General features: G+C 40.7%; 2 protein-coding genes across 3 annotated transcripts in view; one reads left to right on the forward strand and one right to left on the reverse strand.

Moving 5' to 3' along the window:
• Window positions 1–22,560, reverse strand: part of barc (RRM1_TatSF1_like and RRM2_TatSF1_like domain-containing protein barc) — a 396,586-nt gene that overhangs the window by 276,817 nt on the left and 97,209 nt on the right. The window lies entirely within an intron of this gene.
• Window positions 1–22,560, forward strand: part of LOC136857212 (snaclec botrocetin subunit beta) — a 95,503-nt gene that overhangs the window by 67,884 nt on the left and 5,059 nt on the right. Inside the window, exon 2 of the mRNA XM_067135680.2 lies at window positions 10,958–11,161. Within this exon, the coding sequence (XP_066991781.2) occupies window positions 10,958–11,161 (204 nt within the window). The remainder of the gene's footprint in view (window positions 1–10,957; window positions 11,162–22,560) is intronic.

Here is a 22,560-nt window from a genome sequence, read left to right on the forward strand (position 1 = left end):
ATGAGCAATTGATCAATCGGTGAGCCTTTGCCCAGACTGAGTTAAATCGTAATTGGGATCATGTGATCTCTGACGAGACTTCTTTCAGTTCGTCAGAAGTCAGACCGATTCATGTTTACAGACCACGGGGAGCCCGATACGACAAAAGATGTATAGCCGAGTGTTCACGCAGTTGCTGCGTATCTGTGTCGTGTTAGGGGTGGATATCGTCTGATGGGGCTGGAGTACATTATCGGATAGATGATCATCTCGCATCGGACCAATATTTGGACATTCTGAATAAATTATGGTTCCGAATGTGAGAGAGCGCTATCAAGATGAGGTAACACAGTCAATGCAAGAAAATTCCCCAATCCACAGGAGCGGTCGTGTTCAGTGCTGGTTTTCTGACCAGGGCTCGACTGAACTGCTCAAATGGGTCCCTCAAGCTCTAGATTTGAACTCCATTGAACATGCGTGGCCTCACCCTATCCCACGTTCGCATGATGCTTTGTGGGTCGTTATTTTGGACGCATGAGAGTAGATCGCCTTCGGCGAGGAATACTTTAGGAAGCTTGTCGAATCAATGCCACGTCTGCTCCGACAAGTTGTTCAAGCCGATGGATACTGGACGAGGTTAGTCATGTCCAAATCAGTCCTTTTCAGGACTAACAACAATTAAAAGCACAATGCCAGATTTCGCAATGAGTAGAAATACACACGTATTTGGTTAACGCAACACCCTAAAAAAGAAATAATGCATAGAGTAGAACTCGAAACCTAGTTCTCAACTTGAAAGGCGGATACGCTTTTTTGGAACTAACTGGCATCCGTATGAAAAGCTATTCCCCGCTGTGCATGGCACGCAGCATATTTACACCTCTATAACAGTCCTTCGAGGGACCAGTGATGATAAACTACGCACCTATTGCGAGCATTCGGAGTGGAAATGCAAATGCTGTTCAAATGGAGCAGTTGCACAACAGAGTAATAGAGGCCCGTGTATTTTTTTAATGCCAATACCACTATTCGAATCCTCGATCTCCTGGCTGATAACCAAGGACCTTTCCCCTGCACTGACACGCCGTTAAGTGTTTCACATCGAACTTCACTTGCCAGTCGTGTCCTTCACTTCACATAACAATGGCAGTTTCCTGTATTTCATTGTATTGTTTTATGTTATTCTGATTGGGACCAGGTGCTCTCAACTTGGAAACGTGGGTTGCGATCTTGGTTCACCTAGCTGAGTCTGGCATAGATTTCACTTATTTGTTAAGGCTCCTCATTTTCATCATTGTTATCCGACCTCTTGTTCTTTACCGACCCCAACGCCATTAGGTTTTCGAGGTCCTTGCCTTTCTTTTGGCAATACCCTCATTTTTCGAAGTGTCCGACCTCTTCCATTGTTTCCCCTCTGACTAGTGTTAATACAGGATGGTTGACTAGTTGTACTTCCTCTTAAATCAGTATCACCACCGCGATCTGTTATTCTGTTATGCAAACAGTTGCATTGTGCACTGGTAGTCGCATTTCGTTAGGAACGCGTCGTTTTATGCAAACACGTGTTCTCAATACAGTCAACAGCACGGAGTTGTGCAGGTTAAGACCGCTAAACCGGCACATTGCCATGACTTGACCAGTTTCATAACAGAAAGAAAAACGGCTCGCACATATACTGCAGGGGGAACCGAGCACTGAAAGAACTTTGGCAGCTTGCCTGTGCAGTCAAGGATATTGCTACTTGGGAAGTATTTCATAAAAATCGTGCACATTTCAGAACTGCAGAAATATGTCCCTGGGCTGAGTGTTGCATTCCAAGTCTACCAGCTCAAACTCGAAGTAAAGGGGAACATTATCAGCCGAAAACGAGGAAGGTTGGATACACAAGTTCAATTTTGAGCCCTTCGAAGTCTTGAAACCTCTTCGAAAACAGACCAACTGATAGTAGGTTGGCAAGGCGTGGCCAGACGGCTAACCTTTCCCTCCTCCTGTTCACTCGAATAAATTTACTTTTGACATAGACAGTAGCCAAAGATATGTCACGTGACCTTTCTTATCGACCCTGCAGTGATCATCGAAAGATAAATTATGGATCTGGGATTTTTAAAAACAAGGAAAGTGTATTTATTTGTTTATTTATTTTGTATTTATTTATTTATTTATTTATTATACACAATTATTACTGAGTTTTAAGAGCACTGAATGCGATTTGGCGGCTTCAGTGGTAGTACCTGACATACTTCATACTCAACCAATGCAAAACACAGTGATTGTAAAGGTATAGTATGACTGTATGTGTATAATTCTAATTTTCGTATGTGCAGCAGAATATGACACAGATCTGCCAGCTGCCCTTTTTGGCAACAATCTCTTTTACTTTAGCAGTAGTACCTGACCTGCTTCAAATTCGACCAACACGGATCTCAATGTGATTGATTGCATAGAGTACGAAAATTCGCGGATCTCAGAGTGATTGTACTGAGCACGAAAAGTATGAGCCATACTTCTCATTTTCGTATGTGCACCAGAAATAGGCACAGATCAGATAACTGCCCTTCCTCATTCTAACAATACACCCTTAGTCGAACACTCTCACGTTCTGGCCTGCGTGTCCTATCTGCCGGGCTGATTCATTGGCCAGATGAGCTGAGCGCTGTTATCTGCTCCTTATATGGTAATATGAGGATCAGAAAAATAATTTTAAAATCCCCAATACTAATTTGATTTCTCATTCAACATTCTACTGTTTTCAGATGCACAAATTCAATGTGTACAGTAAATCATTTAAGATTTCAAGTTTCTCCACGCCATAGTTACTCAACAGCCCCTTTAAATGTTATAGATCTGAGTCAGTATTTAGGCCCCAGGCTTGCGCTTCTAGAAAAATCTTCCGACGACGACAACAACAACAGCAATAATAATAATAAATAATAATAATAATAATAATAATAATAATAATAATAATAATAATAATAATAATAATAATAATAATAATAATAGTCTTACGTTCCACTAACTACTAAAAGTACTGTAGTTGGTCTCTGGGCAAAGTACTAAAAGTAAGAAGTCTTGGTGATGCTGATGATGATGCTTGTTGTTTAAAGGGGGCCTAACATCCAGGACATCGGCCCCTAATGGTGCGGAATGAGACGAAATGAAATGACAAATTAAAAGCCCAAAAACATTCACTGACCACAATTTAAAACATGAGGACGAAGAATGAATGGACGGACATGAATTTAAAACGATAAGTGGAACCGACCCACAGTGCCTCACATGCACATAAGCTGGCGTAGAACAATAGTATTACTGACCAAGGGACTGCTTCTATAGCACAATACTGAAACGATGATACTTGTAGTCGAAAGGGTCCCAAAATCCAAGTCAGCGGCCCCTTACAAAGGTACTTACCACTAGGAAAGTAGAACCATGGTATTTGTCATGTTGCGGTACTATTCACGAGTAGCGTAGACTCGCGGTATTTCACACATGTATTACAGACCTACGGTGTTTCGCACATTGCGGCGCCATTTACAGGCAACGCAAACCTAGGCTGTTCGTCACATAAGTGTACTAACCACAGGGACTCGTACTATACCGCGGTGTTCCTCATATAGTGGGTACTAATCATAGGCAAGCCAGAACCATGAGTTCTCTCATCCCATGGTGTCGGCCATATAGTGCTACTTATCACAAGTACTGTAAAAGCCGTCGCGCTCTCGTTTGCTACTAATCACAAACCTATTTGGTACCCAACATAGTGGTACTACACGCAAGTAAAAGTGACCCATGGTATTCCCCGCGTGGTGGTACTAATCACAAGTAGTTTCATGGTTCTAATTTGATCATCCCTTGGTCGACCCTTTTAGTCACCCCTTACGACAGGCAGGGGATACCGAGGGTGAATTCTTCGTCTGCGTCCCTCACCCACAGGGGGTGCAAGAAGTATTAGCAGAAGCCTAAACTGTGGTGACACCTGTAGTGATAGATGGTTCTCAGAGACCTGGACAACGACGAACTAGGTGGCTGGGAAATGTGGAAGAAGACCAGAGGAGGATGGGGAGTTAAACGATGGAGAAATAAAGCAAGGAATAGAGAAGACTGGGCAGAAGTTGTCAAGGAGGCCAAAGCCCTTCGAATGGTATATCGCCATGGAGTGATAAAGTAACTAACTACTTTTACGATTTTCACAGACGCCGAAGTGCCGGAGTGTTGTCCTGCAGGAATTCTTTAAATCTCCCGACATGAAGCTGGCGTATTTAAGCACCTTCAAATTCCACTGGATTGAGCCGGGATCAAACCTGCCAACTTTGGCTCAGAAGGCTCTACCGTGTGAGCCACTCAGCCCAGCTCGACAACTGAGATACCAGAACGACACAACAATGAACCTGAACCTAGGAATAGAAGTTCCTCCTACGTGCGATTTTGCTAAAACTGAGTTAAGAACGTCATATAAGGATCCTGAGACATCAGATCAGCAGTCACATCAACATCAAGGACGGTAATAGAACTTATGATTTATGGATGCATTGGAAAGGATTGGAGCCTTCCATAAATGGTACTTACAAAAGTCGAAATAGGCTTTACTCGAATAACAATTCATGTGCATGAGTTCATTTATACCTGTCCTTTTCTTCTTGTTTCAATTGCGAGATAATTTTTCAATTACCTTCTTTAACTGAAGATTGGACGACTGAGATCAATTAGTATACAAAAAATAGTATTTAAAAATCGTGTGGCCAATGTAACTTGAATATAAAAGTAACACTGGGAAACAGAGTCAAACAACACATCATTGAATGGACCATCTCGATTTCAAGAACTGCTATCTGGGAGCAACGGAGTTCTAGTATCGTATTTTAAAAGGACGTTAAAGCATTCAAATTTGTAAATACGTTATTGTTTCCTCGTGCATGGCCCGGACTTATATCTTATTTCCTGCCCAATCTTGCGTTATCACCGTTTGTTCTCTTCCCAACTCATCGTTGTTTGCATTCCGAAGATCTCTCCCTCTTCTCTTTTAATGACTCTCCAAGTTCATCACTGGAGGTCCTTATTCGTTGGGGAGCTACGAGTCTTCTCTATTGGGACTTACGGTTTTGAAGTTTATTAAATTAATCATGAAATAAATGAACATTTCCGTAGTTTAATTAACCATGGGCGTCATTGTTTCCCTTTACACTGTTATTACTGAATAGATTAACACCCATTCCACAGATCAGATCGAATATTTTGGGGTGCCGACCACGGGGCCCTTCGCTGAGTCCTGGCATTGCCTCCACTTACTTGTGCCAGGCTCCTCACTTGCATCTATCGTATCCAACCTCCCTTGGTCAACTCTTGTTCTTTTCCGACCCCGAAGGTATTAGAGCACTTGAGGCCTAGCGAGTCTTTGATTTTCATGCCCTTTGTGGCCCTTGCCTTTCTTTGGCTGATACCTTCATTTTTCGAAGTGTCGGAACCCTTCCATTTTTCTCTCTGATTAGTGTTGATACAGGATGGTTGCCCAGTTGTACTTCCTCTTAAAACAATAATCACCACCATCTTAATAATAATGTTAATAATGTTAATTGTTTTACGTCCCACTAACTACTCTTTTACGGCTTTCGGAGACGCCGAGGTGCCGGAATTTAGTCCCGCAGGAGTTCTTTTACGTGCCAGTAAATCTACCGACACGAGGCTGGCGTATTTGAGCACCTTCAAATACCACCGGACTGAGCTAGGATCGAACCTGCCAACCACCATGTTTGAAAAATAAAGATAATATCGCAACCTTTATTAAGTAAATGCTATTTTTTTTTCCACAACTACAGTTGATTCCTGCATGTCAACGCATGCATTAAAATTCATTTTCAAAATAATATACGAGCGATCGGAAGAAGAATTTCATATTGTTGCGCAGAATACAGTACTTTCAAGGAATGTTCCTTATACAAATAGTTTACTACCTTTCTGAAGATTTAGTTACGAGTTCCGTTCCACTGTAAAGCAGACCCTACACGGTCAGTAATACTGATCAGTAATACTGAGTCAATAATACTGACAGTACGCATCAATATTGTAGCGACCTTACACGATCATTATTACTGTCAATATTTTGGTCAGTACCAGTGACTAGCTTACCATTGCGGCATTCTCACTTTACAAATAAAGTCAATAACCGTCACTACGGAATGCGATTTATAACATGCAATTGCGGTATTCTATCAAAATGGATCGTAAAAGACGGGCAGTTTGCAGCTGTCATATTAGTACTGCACGAAACGCAGTTTTAAACGTAAACGATGGGTTAGGAAAAGAGAAGAGTATTCTCACATGAAGTGTTGAGGGAAACACAATATACCGAAGCAGAAGATTATCAGAACCATCTCCGAATGCGTGAGGGTACTTTTGCGAAATTACTACGAATGGTAGAGCCTTTTGTAATAAGGCAAAATACAAACATGCGGTGCTGTTTATCGGTGGCAGAGAGATTAGCGGTGACAGTGAGGTATCTTACAACTGGTATAAATTTTGAAGATTGGTAGAGCCTTTTGTAATAAGGCAAAAGAAGATGGTTTTCCGTGGTTGCCCATTTTCACACCAGGCAAATGCTGGGGCTGTATCTTAATTAAGGCCACGGCCGCTTCCTTCCAACTCCTAGGCCTTTCCTATCCCATCGTCGCCATAAGACCTATCTGTGTCGGTGCGACGTAAAGCCCCTAGCAAAAAAAAATAAATAATAAGGCAAAATACAAACATGCGGTGCTGTTTATCGGTGGCAGAGAGATTAGCGGTGACAGTGAGGTATCTTACAACACTGGTATATATTTTGAAGATTTAAAGTTTTCCGCTATAATGTCACCAGTTTCCATCAATACAGCAGTTGTGGAAAAGTATTTTGTTAAGTACGTTTATTCTGGCAGCGTTTCATATACCTCGATAAACTTTTGCAATAGGCCTACTTGACGGTTCCACAAGCACCTCTACTTGGCCTTGGTGAGAAACGCATTTGTCGTCCACCGCTGCTCCGTTGATACTGACAGAAATAATGACAAGCGCACTCACACGGTCAGTATAACTGTCAGTATCCCCACCACTCTACAGTACTGACGCTCGCAGATCAGGAAATCCGGATCTGCTTCAGTACTGGCCTTCATTCCATCATTCCAGTCCACACACGATCAGTATTACTGTCAATATTTTTCGGTACTGACAGTTTTATTGATCGTGTAGGGTCTGCTTAAGATAATCTAGTTCCGTGATACTCGCTGTATCGTTTACGAAAATCTTCAGTGACATCGGAGACTCGTGCGTAAAACAAGGAGTGATTTTATTTTCTCGATAGATATCCTTGAGGACATAAAATTAAGGGCCGTGATAGCGGAGTGCCAATGTAACTGGTTTATCACAAACGCAGATGTATTCCGAAACCCGGCACATGCACGTGGGATTTTTAAAATAAAAAAAGTTACGTCCTCGTAGTTCGGATTTCACGTAAAATGGAGGTCTCGTGACTATGATCACATACAGTCATATACTGTAAAACTACAAGCTGGCTAGCTGGTGGGCTTGGCTTGCTTGCTTTATCTTTGGGAAGATGTGGTGCACAACACACAACCTGCTGAATCAAGGTCTATAGATAGTCGAATACAAAGAGGTTATCTGTCCTCCTATATCGCTACAGTTGCAAAAATTCCAATAACTTGTCATAGGCTCGTACATGCAACGAAGAATGCTTCTAGTTTCTCGATATCTTTAGAGAATGTGACGTATACTATACTTTTATAACATGATGTATCACGGTCTACAGATTGTCGAATTCAAAGGGGCTTTATCATCATCATCATCATCATCATCATCATCATCATCTTCTTCTTCTTCTTCTTCTTCTTCTTCTTCTTCTTCTTCTTCTTCTCATGCCGTCTCCTCACAGAAGACTGGCAACCCGTTTTTCCTATTCTGCGCCTCCACATCAGGGCTGCCGTTATCATGAGTGTCGAACAACTCACTGTTCGAAGTTCCGCGCCAGGTTAATCTTATCCGTCGACGTCCATGTTTCCCTTCTATCTTGCCCTCTGTGATTAGTGGTTCCTTTCGTCTCAAACGGTTACCTTTCCTACTCGTATACTGAATGTATTTGTCGCCGTCACGATATCTATCATAGGAAGACAATTTTACATTGCTTCTACGGAGTCAGTTGGTTAGCGGCGCGCAGCTCTTGAGCTTACATTCGGGAGATAGTGGGTTCGAACCCCACCGTAGGCGGCGCTGAAGAGAGTTTTCCGTAGTTTCCATTTTTACACCAGGTACCTTAATTTTACACCTTAATTAAGACCACGGCCGCTTCCTTCCAACTCCTGGCCCTTTTCTATCCCCTTGTTGCCATAAGACCTATTTGTGTCCGTGCAACGTAAGGCCAATAGTACATATATATCGCTAAGGTCACTCTAGACAACCTGTACACTTGTGTGTGAAACCAACCTGATCTGAGCTGTAGGCCTAATGGCGTTCGTGGAAGCGAGGATACTATCCCACTACTCTCCAGGAATGAGGTAAGGAAAACCAGAGTAACAACGGCCGCTACCAGCGTCAGGATTCGAATCTCGTTGTGCCTTTGCTGGCGAGATGTAGTGTTTACAGTGCACTATGTCTTCTGGTATGGGATATATCAAATATGTTACTTTGATTGACCTGTCTGTCTCAGTCTCATCCTTGGCTTTGACAATATGAAAGTGACTGAGGTATACCCTATGAGTGATGCTAGTAATACCATAGCTTATGCAGCGAGTCCCTGTTATGAATGGTGTGAAAATATCGCTCATAGGGTCGGCTGGTGCATGCATTTCAGTGGGCTTGGCAGACTGATATGTAACAGTAACGGCTGACTCGGTGAGGAAAGCAACGGGAAACTACCTCACTCCTCGTTTCCCTAGTACGCCTCTTCAGTGACGCCTAGGCTATTTATGACAGCTGTTGGCGGAGCTGCAGAGGATCAAACCAGCCTTCGGGCTGAATACCCAACATACAACTTCAAAGTGAGTAGCTCTACAATTACATTTTCTATTTCATCTAAGCCATGACAGTGGGATACGAAAAACTGAGCAGAACCATATAATTAATTCATTATTTATTCCCTCTGTGACAGTGATGAAGCAAGGCCGCTCCTTGCCACTGGAAGTATCTATTAACATTCACATTCACCTTCACCTCGCTCCCGAGTACTAATCAAGGAGCACTTCCCTCCTCGTCCGTGATTCATGTTTGATGCTACTCTAAGTGAGGTCAGAAGCTTGTATCCCACTTGCGACCAGTCCTACATGTAATCATTCAAATTAATAACGCTTCTTCTTCTTCTTCTTCTTCTTCTTCTTCTTCTTATTCTTCAGGAGCATGACAGCCAAGTAGCATAGTCACTGGTTTTACACCAAGGTGGTTATGATACAAATTCCTACCAATGTACGAAAAGCTCTTCGAATGAAAAGTCGAGTCAGTCTAGTTCGGATTTTACGTAAAACTACGCGTCTTGGGCTGTGATCATATAAATGTCACGTCAAATATGAAGCTTGCTTTCTTCTTCTCCTCCTCCATATTATTAGAGTGAGCACTACAGTCGGATTCAAAAGTGCGGATACTCGAGTTTAAACTTCTATAAACAATGAATGGGTGCACCAATCTCAAACTCAAATGCACCAAATTACAAATCCAATCTTTCTGGGTTTAACAGCGATATACAAATTCGGTTGCCGTGTTTGCTTCTGGAGTTATTGTAATCGGAACAAAAACAAGAATTTTTTTTCATCCTACGGACAAACCTAGACTTTAACTACGTAGCAGCAAAATGCGTCATCCGAACGTGATAAAATGTTAATGCCATGGCCTTAAGTGTCCGAAACAAGATTTAAAACTTAAAGAGTTTATCGTTAAGAATTAAAAAGTTATCAATTCGAGTTGTAATGGGTTTCTCATTTCTGCGAAGATGGACAAAGCTGTGGTTAACATCGTTATGAGCGTTGCAATTACTGTTTTCATAATCAACATTTAGCCGAAGAGAACTTCAAGGCATTATCTCCATGTTATGGAAAATAGTATAACCTCCAGTGTGAACAAACGTTTCCTCGTACTATGATCCTGTTTTACAGATTCGACCCACATCACTGTCTGACATCGATGCCCTCGACAGATCAGTCTTTAACTCCACCAGTGTGAATGGTGGTGACCCGAGGTGAAAAGAATGATAAAATGGTGTATGCCATGAAGTTCCCCCCGTAGACAGAAGACTCTTTCTCAATGAGATAAACGCACTCCATGCGTGGGAGAAGTTTGCGCTGAACGCAGCCTTCTTTGAACAGGTGGATTAAATGCTACGTCAAATGCTTATAGCGACCAAGAATGGCTTCTAGACTACATACTACGCCAGAGATCAACTAAAGTACGTCTTAAAACACTACACACGTTTTTAGCAACTTGTAACTATTTTAATACAGGGGCATGGATGATATCCCAAACATAAAAATAAATGAAAAACTAGCATATAACGCTAACTACTGAGACAGGGGGAAAACTTTTTTCAACTTGCTTTACGTCGCACTGACACAGATAGGTCTAATGGCGACGATGCGCTAGGAAAGACCTAGGAGTGGGAACGAATCGGCCGTGGCCTTAATTAAGGTACAGCATTTGCATGGTGTGAAAATGGGAAACCATCGAAAAACATCGTCAGGGCTGCCGACAGTGGGGCTCGAACCCACTATCTCCCGGATGCAAGCTCACAGCTGCGCGCCCCTAACCTCGCGGCCAACTCGCCCGGTGGGGGAAAATGTCAACTAAACCTTCAATAGTGAAAGTGTATTTAATGGTTTTTTTTTTTTTTTTTGCTAAAGTGAGAGTGGTATAACAAGGTAATTTGATGAGTTGTTTACTGTACATTAAGAAACAAAATATGGTCTCAAACTTGTTTCCTCATATATATTCATTCTTTTTTAATGTTATTTTACAGGAGTTAACAGTGCACCACGGCGGAAATATCTCTGTCCACCAGAGTTCGTACGCTATGGAGGAAGCTGTTACTACTTCAGTAAACACATGGCAACTTGGTTTGAAGCGCATTTCCAATGCAAAGACCGAAATAGTGAGCTAGCAGTGATGGAAAAAGGCTGGGAGGATCGAAATATGAGAAGCTACCTCAACAAAGTTGAATTAGGTAAGTTTACTCTGATTCTATGTTACAGATGATTAAAAGCAAAATATATTCAATTGTAATCGCCACTCTTCGGTTCAGTATCACATTCGTCAACAGAGCTACAGTACAGCCCCTATTGTCCGAACGTAGCGAATGATTAGGAAGAAAAACCGTATAACTCATATCCTTCACTGGAAGTCAGCATCGACAGATCGCTTGTGTGATCTTTCCAACAGGGATGGAAGAGTTGAAACAAAGAAAAATATACAAACAAAATGAATTTATGCACACACCGAGCAAGTTGGCCGCGCGGTTACGGTTGCGCACATGTGAGCTTGCATTCGGAAGATGGTGGGTTCGAATCCCGCCGTCCGCAGCCCAGAAGATGTTTTCCCGTGGCTTCCCATTTTCAAAACAGGCAAATCTCTAACAAAAATGTCAGCTAACAAGATGATCATTAATGTTACATGTAAAATATGTGGCTATTCCAGTACAGAACATTAGCCGAATGTTTAGAATCAAAAACAATATATTTTAAAATTAGCATCAATCGATGAATGAGAGAGAGATTCTTTTGAAGGTTTTCGGCGACGGAAGGATGGGAAAGGGCTAGGATTGGGAAGGTAGCGGCCGTAGCCTTAATTAAAGTACAGCCCTAACATTTGCCTGGTGTGAAAATGGGAAAGTATGGACAACCACTTTCAGGGTTGCCCACGGTGGGATTTGAACCCACCACCTGCATCCGGAAGACGTTAAAACCACTAGCAAAAAAAAAAAAAAATTAAAAAAAAAATAAAAAAAAATGCGCGGAACATAAAATGTTATGTATTCATTCTGATTCTGAGCAACTATCACGGGGACAAGGACTTTCAGGAATATTAAATACAAGAAAATTTTTTACTTGAGGAATATCGAGGTCTTTTTGCCATCTGCAATACAGCATAGTTAATGAAATAAAATTACGTAATTAAAAGTGAACTGCTCAGAGATGTTAATGAGAAAACCTTTGTAGTATAGCTCAGCTTTACTGTAAACTACAAACAACATGTGCAAAACAACTGTTCCAAAGATTACTGCAAGGAATGAGTAGCCACACATACGACTGACCTTTATATAATATCATAGATAGTAAAAACTCAAGTATTAAGTACAAACAAAATGCCAAATAGTGAAAGACAGCTTCAATTAATAAAAATGCATACGTCATTAAAACTGTGATTCCCTATCTGACAGATGTTTCCCATTATAAAAATGAAGAGAGAGAGCGAGAGAGATGAGGAGCGGGAGTCTATGATGTCACAGCAATCACACGCCCATAATTAAATCGACTTACTTCTCATTCAAATGACATTCCAGGAATGAGTAAGTCACCTCTCTGCCTATTCAAAGAACCTGTTTTACGATACAGTGAAGTCACTAGGGTGTGGCAATGACTGTGTGCTAATGTATGTGTAGTGATTTCATTCGATAGACAACAAACAATGCCATTCATTAATCAGAAATGGTCAAAATCAGGTTTCTCCGTGTACTGTATTTCAAGAGTGCTCTCAAGTAGTCAATATCAAGATTATATCACATGTGGAACCCAAGAATTAAAACCCCCAGTTATTTTGTTTCTTCTGCCGATTAAAGGTTGTTTATAAAAGCAAATAAATTATGTTAATATTTTTTTTAATGTTTAGAAAAATAGGGAAGTTCCTTTTCTCAGAGCTTTATTTTAATATTCTCTTTTGGGTATGTAATTATTTTAAGTTTGCTGTGACATAACTGAAAACATATTTTTAAAGAAATATATTTCAATAAACAACAAGAAAATTAAGAAAATGCTAAATATCCTAGTAAATATCTGGGGTCTCATAGCCCCCACGATATCAGTTACTTTACAAAAATATATGATACCGGTTGAAGGTTAAGACTGAAATACTAGAACTGAACTACTTCCAAAGCTTACTGATTTCTTCTCCACCATGTTAACACGAACCTAACAAATTAGCGAGTTTGTACTAGAACGCAGCTGCCACAATCATAACTGCGAAGATGTTTTCTGATGCCATGTTCAACTGTAAGCCATAAAAACACGCATTAGTGAGCCGGAGATAACGTCAGACAAATTGTACGGGGTTAAGAATGTTCTCTACACACTAAGAAAACTTACTCCAGCTACATTTAGTTCCCAGCCCATAGTGCATTGTTTACCTTTCTACTAATGCGCTAATTAAATAGGCCTAATATACGGTACCTTCTTTTTGTAAAACAGACACAATAAATCCAATTTTATTGTCCTGGATATGAAGTGTAGGGTTTCAAGGAAGGTTGTTTTCTCATCTTCCGTGGCTAGAAAACATATATTGTTTAAAACTCAACCCAAACAAACAGTACATACACAATTATAACAAACTTAAGCTTCATATGTAAGGGAATCAGTTTAATGTATAGCAATTATTATAGCCTATACTTAATAAGTAATTATCCTTAAACTGCATGTTTCACTATTTCACTTTCACCTTAAGCATTTACTCTGTAAATTATGCAAACGCGAAGGAGCTCTGGAAGACCATGAAAACCAAACTGAAGGAAGCAGCCGAAGGTTCAGAGAGGGCCAAACAACAGAGACCAGTGGTCTTAAAAACGTGAAGCAGAAGCGGCTTTACGGAGCTTTGCTAATAACAAATCGGCTGGGTCAGACGGAATAGTAGCGGAAATGATACAAGGAGCAGGGGAACCCGCGAATGACATACTGCTACAGATCTGCAACAAAATATGGGTCACTTTCAACTGGCCAAATGAGTGGAAGGAATCCATATACATGTCATTACACAAAAAGGGATCAACACAACATTGTGCGAATTACAGAACCATATTGCTAATAAACCACGCCAGCAAGGTTATATTAAATATTATACAAGAACGCTTGAAGTACTTTCTCATTCTTCAGATACCCCCAGAGCAAGCAGGCTTTGTAACAGGGCGAGAGAACAGATAATAAACGCGCAGATATTCTGTTTCATGGATTACTCTAAAGCCTTCGATAATGTTAATTGGAACCACCTTTGGCAAGTGCTTGAGGGAACGGCAGTACCAAGTCATCTTATACAACTAATAATAACGGCATGTGGCCTCCGAAGAGGCCTGGCGCACGTCTTTCGAGTTGACGCCATATAGGCGACCTGCGCGTCACTGAGGATGGGACCCTACCTATGATGAATTCTAATGTTGAAGATGGCGCACACACCCAGCTCCAAGCCATTGGAATTAACCAATGAAGGTTAAAATCCCAGTCCCGGTCGGGAATCGAACCGGGGCCTCCATGGACCAAAGGCCAGCATGCTAATCATTTAGCCATGAAACCGGCAGCAATCGTATACGACTGATGAACTCATTATATACGAACAACACGGAATACGTTAGAAATGATGGGAAGTTATCAGAGTCCTTTAAGATCGGAAAAGGCGTCGGACGTGTATGGAGAATGGATCATCAGAAAAGCCACAGAGGACTGGAGATGTGGGCTGAAACAGGAGGCTAGAGAACAATCTACAATCTCCGCTATGCAGACGATACTACGCTTCTGGCTTTCGGAGGAAGAGCTGGCAGAACTTCTACGATGCACTGAGAGGTTTCTGTGAAGAAGCAGGACTTACATTAAATCGAACCAAGTGTTATTTGATGGTAGTGGGGACAGACAGGGTGCGTTAAATTGAACAGAAGAATAGATATGGCTAAAAATGGACTGTCTAGCCTAACAAAAATATGGAAATGGTGCCGAGTCCAGTAAGTGTTGCATGCCGTAGGAGATTCGAAGCCTTCAAGACGACGTGCTATCGAAGAATGGTACGAGTATCATGGGTAGTAAGAAGAACGAATGAATCAATTCAGAAGGAGTTAAGGATTGCTTCTAATGCACGCTTACTCCCCAACATCCAAAGGCAAATACTGGAATTTTTCGGCGAGAAAAGGCATTAAGAAGCATATCTTCCGGAGTAAAGTTGATGGAAAACGGCTGAGTGCGCCGAACCGGTACATTGACGGTAAAATACGAATCTGCCACTTGAAAGAATAATGCACAAAGCAGAAGGCAGCGGAACATGGCGGAGTATTGTTCACGGAATTGCATGAAGGTCGCGATATTCGAAATCGAACCAAGAAGAAGAAGAAGAAGAAGAAGAAGAAGAAGAGCGTACAGTGTTTATGGCATCCAATAAAATGAAGTTAGTTTTACTTGGCTATATTTCCATCAGTGAATAAATAAGCAAATCAAAACAAAGTCATCTCTGTACAGGCCATGAAGGCCCTTGGAGGGGTGGGAGGTAAAGGCTTCCACTATCCGCAACTTCGGCACTTGATGAGGTAGAGTGGTTAGCTCTGCGCCCGGCCGCCTTTGCTCCCAGAAATTAACCTAGTACTACAGTCATTTTTGGTGTATGCTGAGTGAACCTCAGGGCCATGTGCGCCTCCGGGAGTGGAAATCTCGTTTCTTAATTTTTTCGACTTCTTGACGGAGAATCGAACCTACGTCCTTCCGGGTGAACCGAGTACGCCTTTATCGCACATGCCAGGCAGTCCCTCAGTGAATAAGTAGTTCTGAAAATCACCATAAACAATAGTACATTTCTGCATTCTATTTACAAAAGCCAAAATTCAGTCTATTTGTCAGATGTACAGTAGTATATGTACTGAATTCAAGAAATCATTAAATCACCTCAATTTTCTCTCTTCCTCTTTTTTAATGTGTTCACGTCATTCTGTCACAAATAGGTTTTCAGCGACAATGTGATAGGTTCAATTAAGATACAGCCCAGGCATATGTCTGGGAGCCAGAGAAAACCATATTCAGGGCTGTTGGTGGTTGAGTTCAAACTCACCCTTCCCTTCTTGTAACTATATGAATACAATTATTCACTAAATTCTCTCTTTTCTCTCACCATCCAAGTTTATAACAAGAGTCCTACTATGCTCCATTAACACTCACCTGGAAAAGATCCCAACAATTTATTTTGGCTAGGCTCGCAACTTCCTGTCAAATCTGCCAATGTGGCAGGAGTGACCAAACATAAATAGTTGCATCTTGTACAGAGCTGAACAGGAAACTGTTGGTATAGTGCCTCTAACAAGTCCACAACCATTTCATTCTAAATTATAGTCGCAAATAATTAGAAATGCACCAGATCAAACAATGTGATAACACGGGTTATCTAAGAGAAGTCACTAAGAACATGGCATCGTTGTCTATGTCTGAAATCTCTAAAATGAAACAGAAAATGCAAGTACTTTATTTAATCTATACTGCTAGGTGAAAGCCGAAGTGTAGCGATATATAAAGGTAGGTATAAAAATAGGCACTGATTAATGATGTGATTCCAGGCACCCTAGAAACTTAAAATCTTGGGGCCAGAGAACTTGATACCCCTGAAATTGAGGCTCAGAAGCAAAACAGTATAAGTACACAAGAGTAAGCAATTTTTCACCCAATAGGAAAATTTTCCTCCAAAGCGACGATCTCCAGTTTTTGCGGGCTTAAAAGTTTCCTGAAAGATCACATGATATTTTACGATCAAGCCCTGAGAGTACTGAGAAACATTTTTGAGGTATTAAGAAATTAATGATAGATAAGTGATCAATAAAGAGAGTTCCCTGAAGTGATCCCACTGTTTGGCACTAGGGGAGGGTGCCTGCTACATAGAATATACAGTAAAACATTCCAGATTAATCCGGCGCCGTTGCTATCCAGATCAATAAATGTCTGGATTAAGTAAAATAACATAGGTACGTGGTGTAAAGTACACAGAAACCATCTTAGTAATAGAATATGTGTGTCTTGACAGAGTAAGACATATTAAGTGAAATACATCTAGAGGGAAGAAACAATCTATCTTAATGAATGCATTTTGGCCCTTTAACCTGAAAACTGCAAAATATTATTATGTAACAAAATTCTTTCAGTAATGACCATTAATTGTTAAACTTTCCCTGAAATTCACTGTCATTGATGTACGTGCAGCGAAGCGCACGGGTATTACTAATTAGAACACAAATCCATGTGCACAGTACATGCACCAAGTCATGCTACCTAAAGGCTTACTCCTTAATCACTCCATACAAATGTTAGGTCTGTCTGAAATCAGACTAATGTTTAGCTGTACAAACTGGTGTAGGAGGGTGTGATTAGTGCAGTGGCTAAGTTGATAGCTTTGCACCCACACAACCGAGATTCAAGTACTGATGGATCCTGTGCTGAAATTTCCACCTAAAATGTTATGCGATTTCAGTAAGGGGGTGTGGCCTTAAAACCCTGGTCAAAACCCAAAATGAACGAGCGAGTGGCTACGCCATTTGGGTCACATAGCTGTCAACTTGCACTGAGAGATAGCGTGTTCGAAACCCGCAGATAGTTTTCCGTGGTTTCCCACTTTCACACCAGCAAAATGGTGGGGCTGTACCTTACTCTAGGCCACAGTAGCTTCCTTCTCAGTTCTATCCCATCGTCACCATAAAACATGTCTGTGTCGGTGCGACGTAAAAGAAAAACCAAAATGAGTGACGTGTCTCCAGCTACCCCAGTTATAACGAGATAAGCTGAAGGAAGATCGCTGGGGAGGGATCATGCTGGTGCAGGCGGTCTAACTCACGTGTCCCAGGTTTGAATCCTGGCAACTTTAGGGGGTCAATAGGAGCAATGCGAGGTGAAAAGAAAAGATGTCTCTGTTTAAAACCCCGGACAAGTCTTAAACAAAGCCAGAGCACTTTGCTGATCCTACATAAAGTTCGGTCCCAATGATTCATTTATTTAGCGTATGATTTCCCACATGAAATTAAATTTGTTATAAATACAGAACATAAAACACAAACAATCGATTTTTAAAAACAAATTCTCAATAACCTAACGTCCAGTCCAATCAAACCAAAGAACAATCAAAGCTCTATGGTGTAGCACTGAAAAAGTAGCCCAGATCACCCAGGTAGGCTCTCAGTTTGCACTCCACAACGATGTGTCTGATGGTTTGGTTCGAAGCCCCACTGCTTACCCCATTTGCACAGGTAGCATGTACATACTCCGTGTCCTGGTCGGATGCGATTGAGACTCTTCCACACATGTCGTGGGAGTTTATAGACCTTGGTTTTTTTCTACAGGGTCGATAAGGTTACGTACTTCAGCATCTTAGTCCAAACGACATGCCATTGGCATAAATGCTGAAGTTACTATCAACAAGCTGTTGGGCTAGATGCAGGGGAGGATTTCTGGAACGAAGCCGGTTTATTGTCAAAGAGGGAATGTCGTCATGGATAGGAAGTAGGAGATTATTCATTATATTAGAATACGGTACACCTCCACCAGTGTATCCTGTCCTCTTAGCGCAGATGGGGCTATGTTCCTGAGTACTGGGAGCAAGTACAGTGGAATAGTACTTGTGCACCCAGATGGTTCTCAAACTTGTATTGAGCTGAGTGCCTACTGTCTTTCACCAGAGCATAATATTCGGCTGTAAAGGACACTAAATGGAGCACGGAAGTTCGAAGCGTATCTGGTGATGCTCCCCAGTTGCAGAGTTTCTGGATGAGATTATTTCATGTGCTTATTTTTTTAGGTGTAATTTCACGATGTTTCTTGAAAAGCAGTGTCCTATCCGGAGTCACTCCGAAATATTTTGGGTGACTCTGGTGAAGAAGTACTGTGTTGTTCAAACGGACCTCCAGTTCATAGTCTACTACTGACTTCGGTTTTGGAAAGATTTTGTTCGAGTCTCCACTTGGTGAAATATTAAGGTAGTTTGCAGTGATTTTTCAGCAATTTTCAGCATTTCCAACATTTCTGAACTTCTTGTGTTTAAATGCCAGGGCCAATTCGTCGGCATATCCGGTTTCTTTTGCATTCGTTTTGATTATATCATAATTATCAGTCTCCTTTGTTTGCTAATGGGATTACTCTGAGGTACTCGGAAGTGCCTCTTTGAGAGGATGTTACTGATCAGTCTCAAGCAGTTCGACAGGGGAAGACTGATCAATATGTACAGGAGTCCTTCTTCCTACATCGTATCATAAGCAGCAGTCAATTCGACAAAAAATGCAATGTCTTCACTTGTTAGCCCTTGATTATATGTTCCAACCCGACAGAGGTAGTCAGATTTTTTAAGAGCAGGGAAAAAAAAAGTCAATTCGAAATACCATGTCCTACGATTTTGGCATGAAAAGATGAAACATTTGGTGTTTACCCAACAAAATTAATTAAAAATCAGTAACAGTGTGCCCAAAAAGAGTTTCTCTGCTATCTGGTAGCATGAGACGGAACGTCAAAACTGGCATGCGGGCATCAAATCAAAATGTTTGCACATAGTAGCCAAGGCCATACGGTGATGGTGGTGGTGATTAATTTTTTCTTTACAATTTGCTTTACGTCGCACCAACACAGATAGGTCTTACGGCGACGACAGGATAGGAAAGGGCTAGGAGTGGGAAGGAAGCGGCCGTGGCCTGGTGTGAAAATGGGAATCCATGGAAAACCATCTTCAGGGCATTATTATTATTATTATTATTATTATTATTATTATTATTATTATTATTATTTAAGTATAGTAACGACGTATAACATTCAGAGAAATAACTACATAAATATTTTGTTCATTTTTCGTTCAATAACTTAAGTAAAAATGTAGAGACAAGAAGGATGATATATCAAGAAAATGAAAAAAAGGATTCACTCCCATGTTCGGGTGAATGGTACTACTAACTATAGTTTTGCAAAACAATACAAAAACAAAAACCGTGGCCATATAGTCAGTTATGGGCTTGAGTTTTCAAAGTGACTGCTACTCGGCGTGCAGATATTGGAGACACATAGTCAGTGCTAGGTTCCTCAGCCTCATTGATGGCTATCATGACCAGCTTCACTACTTTTCTTATCAGGCAGCTCCTTAACTGACCTAATGAAGTTCAATGAACCTCTATTCCAACCTTCAAATCGGAATTAAAACCTAAACCTAAGCCTCCAGATGAGGCAGACATACATACGTCTACTACACAATGGGCCAATGGGGCTAGGTTACTTCTATTTTGCAGGTAACCAGAAGTATAAGAAGTACCAATTCAGGTCAAGTTAAGCACAAGTCACGTCACTCTAAATATAGCCTCACTGCCATTAAAAATATAATCATTATTGTTGCTGGCCTTTGCCCCAATCTGAGATATAAACATTACTCTAGTTCGTTTGTTTTTGTCTTCTTTTTATTTGTACATGACCTTTACAAATGATCTACAGTCTCTGTAGAAGTAACATCCATGATTTCTTTGTTCCTCCACCAGAAGCCATTTCATCAATTACTTGCCCACTTGAACTCTGCTCAGGTTAGCAAGTCAACAGGCATTAATGGAAGAAGAAACATTCCACCACAGCAAATCACAAGAGCAAATACACTGCCAAGTAATGGTGTTGAAAGAATGAGAGGAATGTGTCCAGATAGTACACAGGAATAGCCGGCCCTACAAATGACATACAGGCATGCTTAAAAATGTTATGAGCTAACACTGATGCAATTCAAGACAAAGAGGATGGGCTCTAAATAAGAAAATGTCCAATAAGATGGAAAAATGGAATAGTTTGGTCAATCCAAGTACAACAAAGAAAATTATCTCATTCAACTGATCAGTGAAAACAAATGCAGTGTGAAGCTGCTATTAAAGCACATTAAGGCAGGGGAATTAATGCTTGATATAATACATCACATCAACCGATCTGCCTTTCCGTGCAATCATTTTAAAAACCTGAATAGCAGTGTGGACTGTCAACCTCTAACAGAAGATGGCATTCAAGAAATGCTTGAAAAGTCAATAGGTGGTAGAGAAGTGAAACTACATTATACAGGACGTAACATATTATACTGCTCTACAATCCATGGCAGGAGCTGGATAACATCTACTGTATGCCATTTGTCACCTCACACAGAGAAACCAACAACAGAGAATAAACTTTAGTACTATCTTGATATAAGCAGATCCAGAGGGAACCATGCTACAGTGCAAACAAGAAAAGAATGAATCAATTGGTGGCAGGATATCACATCACTCACAAAGTCAGGTTGTGAGTTTCACAAATAGGAAAAGTCCTCTCAGTCTTAATTACTGCGTTGATGGGGAGAAAGTTCCTTTTGGGGATCATTGTAAGTATCTAGGTGTTAATATAAGGAAAGATCTTCATTGGGGTAATCACATAAATATGATTGTAAATAAAGGGTACAGATCTCTGCACATGGTTATGAGGGTGTTTAGGGGTTGTAGTAAGGATGTAAAGGAGAGGGCATATAAGTCTCTGGTAAGACCCCAACTAGAGTATGGTTCCAGTGTATGGGACCCTCACCAGGATTACCTGATTCAAGAACTGGAAAAAATCCAAAGAAAAGCAGCTCGATTTGTTCTTGGTGATTTCCGACAAAAGAGTAGCATTACAAAAATGTTGCAATGTTTGGGTTGGGAAGAATTGAGAGAAAGAAGAAGAGCTGCTCGACTAAGTGGTATGTTCCGAGCTGTCAGCGGAGAGTTGGCGTGGAATGACATTAGTAGACAAATAAGTTTGAATGGCATTTATAAAAGTAGGAAAGATCACAATATGAAGATAAAGTTGGAATTCAAGAGGACAAACTGGGGCAAATATTCATTTATAGGAAGGGGAGTTAGGGATTGGAATAACTTACCAAGGGAGATGTTCAATAAATTTCCAGTTTCTTTGAAATCATTTAGGAAAAGGCTAGGAAAGCAACAGATAGGGAATCTGCCACCTGGGCGACTGCCCTAAATGCAGATCAGGATTGATTGATTGATTGAAAGAAATAGACCTACTTTCTCCCTTGATCTCTGAAAATCACAACATTCAGAGGACATACATATAAATCACAATATGTAAATCTGAACAGTGTCAAAAATTAGGCTCATATTGAACACGCAGAATTTATTTGAATTTGTATTTCTTACCTGCAGATTTTCAAATATTTCTACTTCAAGGATATGAACTACCTAATTTGTTACCTACAACATTAAGCATTTCCAGAGAATTGACATCTGGAATTCATGCCTTCAGCAGTCTTAGAACTTTTCTCAAAAATATTAGATCCTTCAACAAAATACTTCAACATCCTGATAATTTTGTATAAATTTCTATGGAATGATAGAGTAAATATTTACACAAAATAAGAATTTTTAAAAAGCCAGAGAAAAAGAGCTTAACTTTTTCATATGGGTCACAAGGCCAAAGCCAACAAGAAAGTAAAGAATGTGCATAGAACATAACTTGCTTTCTGATTTAATACAAATACCAGAATCTAGCTTTGAAATAATGATGCTAGTAAAATACATTCTTAGTTATTTTCTAAACTGCCTCTATGGATCAGGAGTAGAGTGTCGGCCTCCGGATCCCAAGTAAGCAGGTTCAAACCTGG

The sequence above is a fragment of the Anabrus simplex genome, chromosome 1 (assembly GCF_040414725.1).
Source record: "Anabrus simplex isolate iqAnaSimp1 chromosome 1, ASM4041472v1, whole genome shotgun sequence".
Taxonomy (NCBI): domain Eukaryota; kingdom Metazoa; phylum Arthropoda; class Insecta; order Orthoptera; family Tettigoniidae; genus Anabrus; species Anabrus simplex.